The sequence below is a fragment of the Balaenoptera ricei genome, chromosome 6, assembly GCF_028023285.1.
Source record: "Balaenoptera ricei isolate mBalRic1 chromosome 6, mBalRic1.hap2, whole genome shotgun sequence".
Lineage (NCBI taxonomy): Eukaryota > Metazoa > Chordata > Mammalia > Artiodactyla > Balaenopteridae > Balaenoptera > Balaenoptera ricei.
The window spans coordinates 966,756-982,110 of NC_082644.1; the positions used below are offsets into that span (position 1 = coordinate 966,756).

Consider the following 15,355-nt stretch of genomic DNA (forward strand, 5'->3'; position numbering starts at 1 on the left):
ATTCTAAACAGGGTACCATGTATACTGGATGATCGCTAGCTATGGCTGTGTCATCCTGATAGGGACAGAGTAAAGGGACAAAGTAGGTGATTAAATAGTTAAGCCCACTAGGGGATCGTAAGTAGAGAAAAAAGCATGGGAAACCCTGTGAGTTAATGATCACTCAAGAAAGCAGGCTTGCTTAACAACAAAACCAAGCAACAGAAGCACGAGACCTGCCCCCAGACAATAAAACCATGGTGCACTGAAACCCACATCCTGCCCAGTGAGCTCAGTAAGTTAATATTTCCTAGACACGCTCCTCTGTGCACCTTAAAAACAAAAATAAAGGAAAAGGTGACATTATACCAAAACCTGAGAGGATTTACCATATTTTAGCATACGTTACCACCCTTCTCCTAATTTAAATAGTGCCATGACAGTCCTGGCTTGACCATGTAGGGACAAGAAAACTCCCCCACCTGGTGTGGAGGAGGAGATGATGATGGAAGCTTGATGTCTACTCAAGAATGAGGAAGAAGGTGGTCTTCTCTCCCTCCCCACTTTTCCTTCGATGATAAATATTTAGCCCACTAAATTCTAGGGGCAGCACTGGATTGCTTGCCGGCATTTCTCACGAGCGTCCTACACTAATAAATCACTTCTTACCTATCACTTTGCCTCTGGCTGAATTCTTTCTGCACCCAGACATAAAGAACCTAAGCTCCTCGGACCCCCCCTCCCACGCCTGCCCACACATCCTGCGGTTTCAATCCCTACCATGTCTTTTCATAAAAAATACATCTGAGTTGAGAAACAGAACACATGCATACAAGACTAGAAAGAGAAAAGGCCTCAAACCCACTAACAGGAGACTTCAGACCCAGCTATGCCTACTAGCTTTGTTACCTTTACCAACTTCTCGTAAAGAATGTATCTACTTTTTAAGGCTGACACATAGGCAGTGCTTGTTCACTGGAAACTATGATTCTAGCTTTGGGGGTTTCTTGATTCCCACAATCCATTCTCAAACTCCTTTGCACCTGCTTCTAGCACCAGCTCTGAAAAGGCGAAGAGGTGATTTAAAATCCCCTGACATTTTTGATTGCCTTCAAAAGAACAGCTGTTTTGACCATAAACTTCTCAGTAGTGCAGAACAGAATAAGGAAATGAGAGGAGTTATTTTGATGTCATTACTTGTACCCTGTGATTCTCAACTGTATCTGCATAAAATAATAAACTGTAGAACTTAAAGCGGAAATATATACATATCCATCAGGAGGGATATTGTTTTAAAAAAAAACAAAATAACAAATGTTGGTGAAGATGTGGAGAAATTGGAACTCTTCTGCATTGCTGGTGGGAATGTAAAATGATACAGCTGCTCTGGAGAATAGTATGATGGTTCCTCAAATAATTACCCATGGAATTACTACAAGATCCAGCAATTCCAATTCTGGGTACATACTCAAAGGAATTGAAAGCAGACATTGAAACAGATATTTGTATGCTAATGTTCAGAGCTGCATTTTCACAATAACCGAAGTGGGGAAGCAACCCAAGTGTCCATGAATGAATCAATGGATTAACAAAATGTGGCACGTACATAATACAACAGAACACTATTCAGCCCCAAAAAGGAAAGGAATTCTGACACGTGCTACAACGTGGGTGAACCTTGAGGACGTGACACTAAGTGAAATGTCAGTCACAAAAGGACAGACCAGGCCTGCATGATTCCGCTTACACGAGGGCCTTAGAGGAGTCAAATAATAGAGATAGAAAGTAGATGGTGGAGACCAAGGGCTGGGGGGGTGGGATGGGGAGTGACTGTGTAACGGGGTCAAAGTTTCAGTTTGGGAAGATGAAAATATTCTGGAGATGGATGGTGGTGATGGTTACGCAACTGTGTGAATGTATTTAATAACAGTGAACTATACACTTAAAATGTGTAAAGCAGTAAATTTTACGTTATGTATATTTTATCACAATTTTAAGAATTAAAACACACACACAAACACACAGGAAGCGCCCCAAATCTGTCCCAGATAAATTAAATCAAACATTCAGGGATCGAGCCCAGGCAGCTGCATTTTAACTGGGTGCTTAGTAATTCTCATGTGAGGCAGGACTGAAAATCACTCCTTTATCCAGGGGAGGATTCCTGCTTAAGTATCATTTCCTGTATATCTCTAATGTTTTTCAACCTTCACAATCTTATTAGTAGGTTAGATTAACAAGGTTTGAGATAAAGATATTATTTCTTATGCATCAGAATAGAATACCTTTGAAGTGAATTTGATCAATCCCTCGCTCTAAAAATCTGATTCACAATTTACTAACACATAAGGTCACTGAAAAGAAATAAATATAATTCCCTTCTTGCCACCTATGCAGTCTACTGTGATACGAACCAAATGAAGTACCATTAATCTTGACTGTATCTTATAAATTAAAAACACAGACCAGATCTTTATTAGTCTATGGAGAAAAAAGGCACTATCTGACATAGAATGAAACAATCTAAGATTCTTGATTCCTATATTTTATAGATTTTGGTATAAAACAAAATAAATACTATTCTTGTATAAAGAAATCAAAATTGGATGGGGAGAGGAAGTACTTTTCTCACTTCAAAGTCCTGTGTAGTTGTATGCTCTGACACAGGGTAAATGAAGACGCCCTGTTGGTTTCTATGTTGAACACAGGTTTTTTTGCAGGTTTTCCAGAGGGTTCTATAAGCCAAGGTTGCCAACATGTGTGATATAACTAACATATGATGTAAGAGGCATGGTTATTAGTTAGCCCTTGAAAACCCTAACAAGTACTCTGTCCAAAGTGATAAAAAAATCTGAAATCAACTCTTGTGTGTTGATCAAATAAAGGTTCAGATCAAATAACGGTTCAGAATTTACATTTTTAAATGATTGGAAGCATTTAAAAATATTGTAATCATATAATCATCTTTGCATATTGTCCCCACTGAATTTCAATTCTGGGAACACCAATTTTTCTACTAGAAAAGTGCCCAAATACCCCAGCCCATGAACTAAATAGCATCGGGGACCAGTAAGCCTCTGCTGGGAAGCAGGGCAGCCCAGCCTGTGGTCCAGACCACCAACCAACATCTTCTCAGAACATGAAAAAATTATCCTCGTGGAACAAGTGAAAGTTAAAGGCATCTGGGAGAGAGACAATTCCTACAGGTGTCACCACATACATGCACCTTCGAGAATATGGGGGTGCATTTTAAGAAGGGAAAGATGAGTTTGGGGGTGTATTTTCCCAAACACAAGTCTTCTTCAATTTCAGAAATAATTACGGCCATAATACTCAACAGCTCTGTTCACTGAGGGGGAAAAAGCTCCATGTGAAGCCTCCACAGCTTTCCCTTTGCAGCCAGAGGCGGGTTGCAGAGGATACCTGAGGCTGTGACTGTGGGAATATGTGAGATGCTTTGCAAATGAGTAGGAGAAATTAGGGGAGTCGGGTAAGTTCTGAGACCTGCTCCTGGAAAGACAGAAGCAGTGGATAAGTGTACAACTAAGTCTTCTTCTCAGCCCCCCACTCCCAGGCAAGGATGGCTCATGCAGACACTGAGCTAGCTGCCCACGCTTATCTCCCGCAGCTAGATTTTGAGCGGCTGGCGGTTAGGAATGGTGTCCTAGCCCATCACCTCTTCAGGAACGTGTGTTTAATTTAAATACAACTTAAGCAGCCAGTAGGAGTCAAGCTGCCCTTCCCAGAGAGGGCCAGGCTCAGAAACAGAGCACAGCACGAAACTGCGGTGACAGACAGATGCTGATGGAAGCACAGCTACACTCCTGCCCTAATTCCACATCCCTGGTAATCTGCACCAGCAGGGGAAACACATCAATAACAGGGAAACTGATCTGCCTGAGATCTCCGGATCTATTAAATTCAGCTTCTTTATGTAATTCATCGCACCGTAAGGACCAAGTGGAGGGGTCTCAGCTGGTCTGGAAGGTAAAACTGGGGAAATATAGAAAACACATCTAGCCTGAATCTCTTTCATCTCGGGGCTCCTAGATATCAAAGGCTGGAGAAAAAAACTTTGGGATAAAAGGTGATCCTTAGAGACACAGCACTTCGGGACAAGCAAATTCTCTAAACAACTCTCAAGAACGAAGGCTAAACATTTCAGCAACTTAGCTATTACCCAAATTAACCCCCAACCAAAAACAAGGCAGGAAGAATGTAGTGAAAAGGAAAAAAGTGACTATATTTTAAATCTACAGCATATTTATCTGAGGCATTTATTAAATTATTTAAAATGCTTATCATGTTGCCCCTCTAGGTTCATTCCTGAACTACCCCTTCAGTTTCTCATGGCAAACACAGAATTTTCATGCCATGTTCAAGAAGGTGCACGTCCTCGTTAAAACTATTTTTCAGGCAATTTATGTTGTGTCAACTAATGAAGTAATGGCACAGGAAATTCTAGGTAGAGAAATCAAAAGCAATTTATTTATGGCATCAGTATACTTTCTTTTACTTCTAAAGCAAGTTCACTATCACCAAAATAGTTTTACTTTAATTCATTTAAAACCATTATATTTTTTCCAAAACTCTTACTATTTTAGTGGTTTAAAATAAGTGGGAATGTTCTGATTAATTAAAAAAAGAAACTCACATGAAATGGAAAATGTCACAGCAAAACCGGAAGTCAAATAAGCTATATGTGAACAATCAGTTGATTTTTACCTAGAGGCAAGTTTGCAGGTGCCAACATGTGTGTTTGTTGAGTGTGTAACTATGTATCCGTGTTGTGTATGTATGTGTGGGTACATCTATGGATACACATAAAGAGGAGCTTTGTGCTCAGAAATTATGCCATTACTATTATGAAATATTAAGTAACATTTAAATTAGTGCTATTTTTGCATATTTTGTGGAACATGATAGAAATGGAAGTTAAATATAATTTTAAATGAATATGGTAAAAATTATACAAACATTATCAGAAAAATGTTATATGCGAACGTAAATCTTTCTTTGAACTTTTTAGAAATATGCAAGACCCCCAGTAAAGATACTGGGGAAAATCAATTTATATTGATATGATATTGATGTCCATAAGCCAATGGAAAATGTGATATATTAAAATTTAAAACACTCATAAAAAGTATTCTGAATTATGTTCAACAACGCAATCATTTTGAAAATGATCCTTAATGGAAAATTCCTTCATCAGAAAGAACAAGAAGCATTAGAAATTAACATATTTCAAGCATCTATTCTAGCCCAATGATGACACTATCTATCTTATTCAAAGCCAGATGAGAACAGGATGATTTTTCTCACTCCTCACTATGGTCTGCAAATGGGTTGGTTAATTTGACTCAACACAAAAAAAACAAAATAGAAAAAAATACATGCAGCTCAAACTAATTTTCCCCGTCTTTCTTATTTTTTGAATACAAAACTTTCCCATGTATATTTATCAACTATATGTTCAATCAATCAAAACCTGACAGTGTACAAAATATCATTTTAAATACAGAAACAAAGCTAACAGCAATATGTCTAAGCTCAGTCAAGTAAATACTTATTCTTAAAGCACAACCTTCAAAAGTCCATTCATATGCCATTATTTCATCTTAGTGCTACCATACGAGTGACAGCACCTCCTAGCAATCAGGAAATGGGGTGCAGGGGTCACACTGCCTGGACCCAAGGCCAGGTGCCACTTTGTAGGAATATGACCTTGGCAGGACCTTCAATGCCTCAGGCCTCACCTTCCCCATCCACCCGGCAGGGTGACCGTGAAGATTAATGAACTAATGTAACTCATATACTGAATACTTAGAACAGTGACTGCATACAAGACACTTTACAAACATTAGCTATCATCATGCCTGAGCTACTCTCTGCTTGATAAATATGGTATTTTGACAAGTTATTAGGTTAAAAACTTCTTCAAATAGTAAAGTACATCAGTCTTACCAGTACCTCAGGATTTGGAAGCCTCTCTATAACGATCTCTTTTTCTTTTTAAATGAGATAAATTGCAGTGCAACACATAGTCACACACACAAATGAGAAAAACAAAGCATCTTATTTGTCATTGGCTACATCAAGTATGGCAAATTTAAGTGTTAACATCCGTTTCACAGATAACTCCAATTTTTCAAGGTTTATGATTCCACAATAAAAATTCATTTCCCAAGAAAGCATGCACAGATACCTCAGTCTGCATTTCCTTGCAGGCACACCTCAGAGATGGTGGGACCGGTCCCAGACAACCACAATAAAGCAAATATTGCAATAAAGCGAGTCACATGAATTTTTTAATATAAAATTAAAAAGAAAAATATAAAATATATTTTATATGTAAGATATTTAAAATATATAAAAGTTATGTTTACACTATACTGTAGCCTATTAACTGTGCATCATGTCTAAAAAAAACAATGCACGTACCCTAATTAAAAATACTTTTTTGCTACAGAATGCTAACCATCCTATGAGCCTTCAGTGAGTTATGATATTCTTGCTGGCGGAGGGTCTTGCCTGGATGTTGGTGGCTGCCGACTGATCAGGGTGATGGTTGCAGAAGCCTGGGGCGGTTGCAGCAGTTTTTAAAAATAAGACAACAAGGAAGTTTGCCGAATCAACTGACTCTTCCCTTCATGAATGACTTCTCTGTAGCATGAATGCTGTTTGATAGCATTTTACCCAGAGGAGAACTTCTTTCAAAATTGGAGGCAGTCTTCTCAAACCCTGCTGCTCTACGACTAAGTTTTTGTCATATTCTAAACCTTCTAAATGCTGTCATTTCAGCAGTCTTCACAGCGTCTTCAGAAGGAGCAGATCCGTCTCAAGAAACCACTTTCTTCGCTCTCCCATAAGAAGCGGCTCCTCATCCATTAAGGTTTGATCCTGAGATTGTAGCAATTCAGGCACATCCTCAGGCTCCACTCCTAACTCTAGTTCTCCTGCTGTTTCCACCGCATCTGCAGTTCCTTCCTCCACTGTAATCTTGAACCCCTCCGAGTCATCCATGAGGGTTAGAATCAATTCTTCCAAACTCCTGTTAAAGTTGGTATTTTAAGCTCTTCCCATGAATCATAATGTTCCTCTTTGATCCATGGGTTGCAGAATAGATGCTGTGTCAGCACAGCAGATATGAAAACGACATTAATCTCACTGTACATCTCCATCAGAGCTTTGGGTGACCAGGTGCCTTGTCAACGAGCAGTAACATTCTGAAAGGATTCTTTTTTTTTTTTTTTTTTTTGAGCAGCAGGTCTCAACAGTGGGCTTATAATATTCAGTAAAGCATACTGTAAACAGATGTGTTGCATCCAGGCTTTGTGGTTCCATGTATAGAGCACAGGCAGAGTATATTTAGCATAATTCTTAATTATGGGATTTTCAGAACGGTAAATGAGCATTGGCTTCAACTTAAAGTCACCAGCTGCATTAGCCCCTAACAAGAGGCTCAGCCTGTCCGTTGAAGCTCTGAAGCCAGGCATTGACTTCTCCTCTCTAGCTATCAAAGTCCTAGATGGCATCTTCTTAAAACAGAAGGCTGTTTTGTCTACACTGAAAATCTGTTGTTTAGTGTGGCCACCTTCATTAATTATCTCAGCTAGATCTTCTGGATAACTTGCTAAAGCTTCTACATCACACCTCACTGCTTCACTCTGCACTTTTATGTTATGATATATATATAATATATATACATATATTACATATATACAATGGATATTTCGTCTACACTGAAAATCTGTTGTTTAGTGTGGCCACCTTCATTAATTATCTCAGCTAGATCTTCTGGATAACCTGCTAAAGCTTCTACATCACCCCTCGCTGCTTCACTCTGCACTTTTATGTTATGGAGACAGACAGCTTCTCTCCTTCAACATCATGAACCAACCTCTGCTCGCTTGAAACTCTTCTTCTACAGCTTCCTCACCTCTTTCAGCCTTTACAGAAATGAAGAGAGTGGGGCCTGGCTCTGGATGAGGCTTTGGTTTAGGAAATGTTGTAGCTGGTTTGATCTTCTATTCAGCCACTAGAATTTTCTCCATGTCAGCAAGAAGGCTGTTTCGCTTTCTTAGCATTCATGTGTTCACTGGAGCAGCACTTAATTTCCTTCAAGAACTTTTCCTTTGCTCTCAGAACTTGGCTCACTGTTTTTGGCCTATCTCGGCTTGCTTTTTTTTTTTTTTTTAATCTCTATTGAACTGTAGTTTATTCACAATGTTGTGTTAGTTTCAGGTGTACAGAAAAGTGATTCAGCCATATATGTATGGCTGAATATATATATATATGTGCATATATATTATATATATATATATATATTCTTTTCTAGATTCTTTTCCATTATAGGTTATCACAAGACACTGAGTATGGTTCCCTGTGCTATACAGTAGGTCCTTGTTGGTTATCTGTGTATATATGTTAATCCCAAACTCCAAATTTATCCCTCCCCTCACCCTTTTCCCTTTGGTAACCATAAGTTTGTTTTCTAAGTCTGTGAGTCTATATCTGTTTTGTAAATAAGTTCATTTGTATCTTTTTTGTAGATTCCACATATAAGGGATATCATATGATCTATTTGTCTTTCTCTGTCTGACTTACTTCACTCAGTATGACAATCTCTAGGTCCATCCATGTTGCTGCAAGTGGCATTATTTCATTCTTTTTTATGGCTGAGTAATATTCCATTGTATATACGTACCACATCTTCTTTATCCATTCCTCTGTCGATGGACATGTATGTTGCTTCCATGTCTTGGCTATCGTAAATAGTGCTGCAATGAACATTGGGGTGCATGTATCTTTTTGGATTATGGTTTTCTCAGGACATATGCCCAGGAGTGGGATTGCTGGATCATATGGTAGCTCTATTTTTAGATTTTTAAGGACCTTCCATACCGTTCTCCGTAGTGGCTGCACCAATTTACATTCCCACCAATGACATACCTTCCTCACTGGGCTTCATCATTTCTAGCTTTTGATTTACACTGAGAGACTTGTGACTCTTCTTTTCACTTGAACACTTAGAGGCCAGTGTAGGTTATTAATTGGCCTAATTTCAGTATTGCTCTGTCTCAGGGAATATGGAGGCCCGAGGAGAGGGAGAGAGATGGAGGGAAGGTTGGTCGGTGGAGGAGTCCAAACACACAACATTTATTACATTTATTGTCTTATTTGGGTGTTCGTGACACCTCAATACAATTACAGTAGTAACACCAAAGATCCCTGATCACAGATCACCATAATAAATATAACAATAATGAAAAAGTTTGAAATAAGGTGAGAATGACCAAAATGTGACACAACACAGGAAGTGAGCAAATGTTTTTGGAAAACTGGCGCCAATAGACTTGTTGAATGCAGGGTTACCACAAACCTTCAATTTGTAAACACAATATCTGCAAAGTGTAATGATGTGAAGCATATTTGCCTGTATTTTTTCACTGCCTCTCTTTTAGTGCCTTTCGCTTGACTTACAGTAACCAAATCAAAATCATTTTTATGTAAATCTCACAAATTAACACACTGGATAATAACAGTGAAATCACGTGAAGTAAGGAACAAAGAAAGTAATGTTACAGGAGGGGCAGGATGTGAATGGCTGTTTCCGACTGAAGGTTAATTTCTATGTTGACCACAATTCCTTGTCCATCCCAGCTGGCCCCCACTCAGAGGCTGGCTGAGGTAGCGTTCATCCCAAATATTAGGAAACACAGCACAATACTGTAAAGCTTCCTTTAATGGTATAGTATGGCTCATTTAAAAAAACAACTTCTACTTTTAAATAATACTGCTTCATGGATACCATGTTATGTAAGGTCACTATAGCCGATGTAAAGTAGAAATTTCTTTTGTTTCAAACTTTAAAAGGAAGAGTCTGGTTCTAATAGTGTACAGTTTGGTAAAGAAATCTGTTTACTTACATAATTATGACTGCATTGAGATTGGGCATCTCCTGCACCCAGGGAAGGGCTTCCTGCCCCGTGTGTGTGTCCTGCCCTCCGTCTCAAGGGGACCAAACAAGACTACAAACTGCGGGTACAGTTTTTCAATACAAGAGTTTTCCTTTTGGGTCTTACTAAGACACCAGCTGAGTCTATTTACCAGTCTGCTCCATTTTAAAGGAAAGCTTTTATTTACTGAAAATTAGACAGCAAAGCCATTTGTTTTGAAATTCTGCAAAAATAAATCTCTTTCCTAGTGAAGGTACTTGAATATATCTGAGAACTGGATGAAGTGACTTGTATCAACTGATAAGAATGGACACAGTAAAGTTCAGAAGCCTAAATCAGACAAATCAGATATGATTCTAAAAATGAGAGACACCTTGACAAATCACGATACCTAAGTAACTTATCTCTAACTATAATATTCTGAAGTGAAAATAATTATGGCATGAATTTTTTCCATTCATCTAAGCTCTCCTATTTAGTATTTTAAAATCTAACCAGGCAATAATATCATGTTTAAAGTTCAGTGATCGCAAACATGTGAAACATTTATTTTAAAATAATGACATTCTTACCCCCATCGAAGGCCTTTCCTGGACTCCAAGTGCGGAAATAATCATCCTAAGGAGAAAAATAATGTGAATTGAGTGTCTATGAGTAATTAAAATGTAAAGATTCATATAAAATCAAAAATAAAATGTGAAATACAGAAGCTGAATACAAACCTCTACTTCCTGCAATGGCAAGCAGTAAATTATAAAAAAATAAACAAACAAAAAGAAAAAAAAGGAACAAGAGAAAAACAATAGTTATCAAATGAGAATACATTGTTAACACGTTATAGAAATATCTTTCAGTAAATGTGTTCATTTTCATGGCAAGTCAACATTTACTACACTGTAAGAATTTAACTGTTTTGGTTGACACGTCACCTAAATATTATAATGCGATACTTTCAACGTGCAGTATAACACACAATTACGTGACGCTAATAAGCTTATAAAAGCATCCACCGGTTTCCAATTACACAACTGCATTTTGCACTAGTACATGAGTAAATGGACGGGGGAAGGGGGGGATAAATTGGGAGACTGGGGTTGACATGTATACCCCAGTATGTATAAAATAGATGACTAATAAGGACCTCTGTATAGCTCAGGGGACTCTAATCAATGCTCTGTAATGGCCTGTATGGGAAAAGTACCTAAAGAAGAGTGTATCTATGTACGTGTATAACTGATTCACTTTACCGTACACATGAAACACAGCATTGTAAGTCAACTATACTCCAATAAAAATTAATTTTAAAAAATATATATGCTATAATTAAATATGAAATAAATAATAAATAAGGAAATTGGGGCAAAGAGAAAAGAGCCACATATTTGGCTATAAGATTTCAAGCAAACAAAGTAAATTGAACATGAGATTCCTGTTCAATTAAATGTCCCTGAGATAATGAAAAAAATTACTTTCTCCTCAAAAAAAAAAAAAAAAAAAAAACAGTAACTGGAACGGTTACCATAGCAGGAAACATACCAGGTGACTCTGCAGCGGCCCAGACGCTATAAATATACTTTATGAACATCAGGCACAGGCAACTGAACATCTAAGGAAATCATCAAAATGCACCGGGAAGCTTGAGAAAAAATGCGCACCTAATTAAATCTCGCCTAAAGTTTCAATCTTTGATATGGGAAAGAATCATTACATTTACTGTATATTTAGTACATTTGACCATAAAGCACAAAAGCGGGGCAACGGATAGTGCACAGAGCTGAGGCAACTGACTGACTCAATTTTATTCACCGTTTTTACCTAAAAGCCTTGTAAAGGCACCTCAAACAGATCATCTCTTATGCAAACAGAACCGATTTCACTGTTCAAATTAATAAGCTATTTCCACCATCATAAGCAAGAGAAGTGCACTATGGGAAGCTCCTTGATGAAACAGTCCTCAGCCCCAAATCCTAACCCACCAGAAACCTCAGAATGTAGGGAACCCAGAAGGCCAAGCAGAGATTCTTTCAATCTTCTTCTACCCTCTTTGCTAATACCCTCCAGTGTACTGGGAGGGAACGTAGAGCATTTTAATTACAGAAATAAATATACTTCCCTAATTGATTTATTGAAACATTTTAAACTGTTACAAAACTTTTTCCTTATTGTGACGAGTCACTCATTACCACCTTTTTCACCCCCATCTCTCACCTTCAAAGGAAAGAAGAAAAGAAAAACCACAGAAGACACGTCTGTCGGTCTTCTATTTATGTTGAGATAGGGTTATAACAAGAGAGCGGGCATTTTAGGGCAAAACACGCTGACAAGTTCTGCACTAAATTATCCAGAATTAGATGAAGGATGGCTAACACCACTGGATAATTAGACAAATACTGATTGCTTAGTCTCATCTTAAAATCTCACTTTAAAAAAAAATTACAGCATGATACAAATCTTGGGAAACTAGGTTTTCAAATCAAGTACCTACACTCAAATTCTCAAACTTCTCAAAGATCACAGCACACTCGTGTAATCACTTTTTTAAGTTACCACTCACTGCGTGGGGAAGATGCCTGTCTTCCATTCCAAGCGTGGAGAGGGTTGGAATTCTCCTGAAACACAGGCAAAGCCAGACTCTGGCCCCTGGTGATGGCTCTCGAGATGCAGACCTGAATTTGAAGTCTGGCTCCACCACCTAATAGCTGCACGAGGCTAGAGGAAAAAGATGGTCTAAACCTCAGATGCTTGTACTAAACTCAGAAAAAGAATACCTACCTGTCTGGTAAGGGTGGTGCGGGGATTAGTTACAAAAATGTAAAGCACCAGCCCACTCTTGGCAAGAAGCAGGTGCGAAAGCATGTTTGCCAGTCAGAAGGACTAAGGTCATCCCTTTAGTGTCTGGTCAACATCACCACCGGACAAGTTGTCATGACTGCTGACAAAGTCCTGTAGTTTTTCTGTTTTTTTGTAGAAAGAGCTACAGACCCCTCATCACATTTTTCAAAGTGATGTTCACACTGCAACCCTCCCCCAAATGTCAGATGTGAGATGCAGAGAACTTTTTCAAAGCCAACATTAATGACTGTGGTTAATGCCAGAAGACAAGTACTTCTGCTGTCCCCTCAGACTTTCTGAAGCGGTACAGCTACCATGGCACCATCCAGAAAGGTGTGGGAAGGTTTTTACTACAATGGTGACTCTGGGCTGCGGAAAGGCTGGCACAGGAGTGGGGCTGACACTGAGGCCTGATAACATGACAGCATCACACCTGCCACGACACGGAGTGTTTGAAATACTCAACATTGTACCGGTTAGCAGGAAGTACGCAGGCATATAGAGAAAACAACGCGATGGTAAATGCGAACCTCGACAACTTAACTGAACGTCCTTCAGAATAACATGATCACACTGGCTTAATCTGGGATCAGAGCTATAAAAAAATCTATAATCATAATGTACAACATGACCTGGCTTTTTGTTATGTCAAGGGCATCACGGACAGCTGGCCATCTGACATGGTACAGAAAAGCAAAGTCCTTCCCCTATTAGCTGTTTTTAGATATTTTTCTTTGTGTTCCCGTATCACTAGACTTTTATTTTTCTGAAAATGGTTTCACCGCATTAAATCTTAGGAAGGTTGCCAGGATGAGAAATCAAAGTATTTTCACATAAAGTGTTCATTCAGGCGCAATTTCTCTTGTCTCAAAAAGCTTTAGTGACTGTTGGTTATTCCCAGGCTTGAATTTAGATCCAGAATAAGCCAACTGGGGATTTAGAAAACAACTCAGGAAATGCCCACGACTGGAGAAATTCGGGTTCATTTGACAGACACCAAGCCCGAGGGTCCCACTGGGCAAAGCTCACGCTCCGGAGCTTACACCGTGAATTACAGCGACAATCAGAGTTAATTCTGCAACTTTTCCAATTTCTTATATTGAAAGAAATAATATTTGACAGTATTCCCCAAAATGTGGTCTGCAGAAGAAAATTTGATTTCTGTATCCTGTGATTGAAGCCTTTTCCTTGTGGTTTTAATGTCCTATTTTTCCTGATTTTAAATAAGATAGAGCACAGTTTCTTGCCATCACTGACACCTTGAGCAGATAATTCTTTGTTGTCTGGGGCGGGGGCAGGTGGGGGGATGGCTCTGTGGAGCATTGCAGGCTGTTTACCTGCATCCCTGGCCGCCACCCACGACAGGCCAGCAGTGACCTCCCTCAAGGTGTGGCATCGAGACTGTCACCAAATACTGCCAAATGCCTCCTCGGGGGGAAAAACCACCTACCCGAGGACCCGTGATGTAGAGTTTTTGGGAAATACAGAAACACAAATGAATCAAATTATCCTACAGCAAAGACCTGCTAACAGGAACAGATTTTTCTTCACACATGTTTTACTATATTGAGATAATGCTGTATGTTCAATATTATATCCAGATGTTTTGTGCATCACTTTATTAAGAGCGTTTTACAACTGTATTAGTATGTTTTGTCAAAATACTGAACGTCTCACATCCATCTGTGTGGATTTACCATCCTTTAGTTATTTCTTCATACGTCTGTGCTTCCATGTTGTTTATCATATTTTATAACAAATCACTCATACGTAAATGTCTAAGTACTTTCTTATACGTTCAGAATATATGTTTCAGAATAAAAACCATGCCCAGAATAGAGAAACTAGTTTCCTATGACAATAGCTGGTCAGAATCAGGCTTTGAAGTAGGTAGGAAGGACCAGTTTATATCCTCAGATGAACTGTCTAGATCACTCACTCACTGCTGCATCTACGGTGATTAATTCTCCCGATGCCTGAAGGCATCACAGGGACCAGGAAACTAGGGCGGGGATTACTCAGCATCGTCATGGGTTCCAACACGTGACCAACCGGGAAAAGGAGAGACTGGAAGCTCCAAGAGCCCCCCGAGGGCTCAAGCTGAACATGAGCTACACGCAGGCATCATATCGCTGAGCCACCCAACCTGCCCCCGAGGCCACGAAGGTTTGCGCAGACAATGGGACCTTCCTGAGATATGTATCTGAAAATTGCTAGCAGGGCACACCACCTTTAAATGATAATCAGTAAAGATTCTATTGATGACTACTGGACACAACTGTGTCCTACATTCCCATAAGTGTTCTGTAATTTATATTAAATAACTGGCATAAAGGATTTTTAAGGTATAAAAAAAAAGTATTTACACGATTACAAAATGGGACACGGAAGATAATGCTTTTGGAGACATTGTAAAAATAAAATAAGTGCTAAAGTGATGGTTATCAACGGTGGGTAGTTCTGAAAACGCCGTACTCATATCCCCAAAATATGACAGTCCAGTTTCAGGTGGGGTATAGGATTTTAGGGTCATCCTACACCAAGATCGTTTAGGCGATAGTATTTCCATAGTACTTCCCTTC

General features: G+C 39.0%; 1 protein-coding gene across 1 annotated transcript in view; it reads right to left on the reverse strand.

Annotated features, from left to right (window-relative positions):
* The window catches only part of SPOCK3 (SPARC (osteonectin), cwcv and kazal like domains proteoglycan 3), a 433,446-nt gene that overhangs the window by 285,159 nt on the left and 132,932 nt on the right, over positions 1–15,355 (reverse strand). Inside the window, exon 3 of the mRNA XM_059926189.1 lies at positions 10,514–10,559. Coding sequence (XP_059782172.1) covers positions 10,514–10,559 — 46 coding nt within the window. The remainder of the gene's footprint in view (positions 1–10,513; positions 10,560–15,355) is intronic.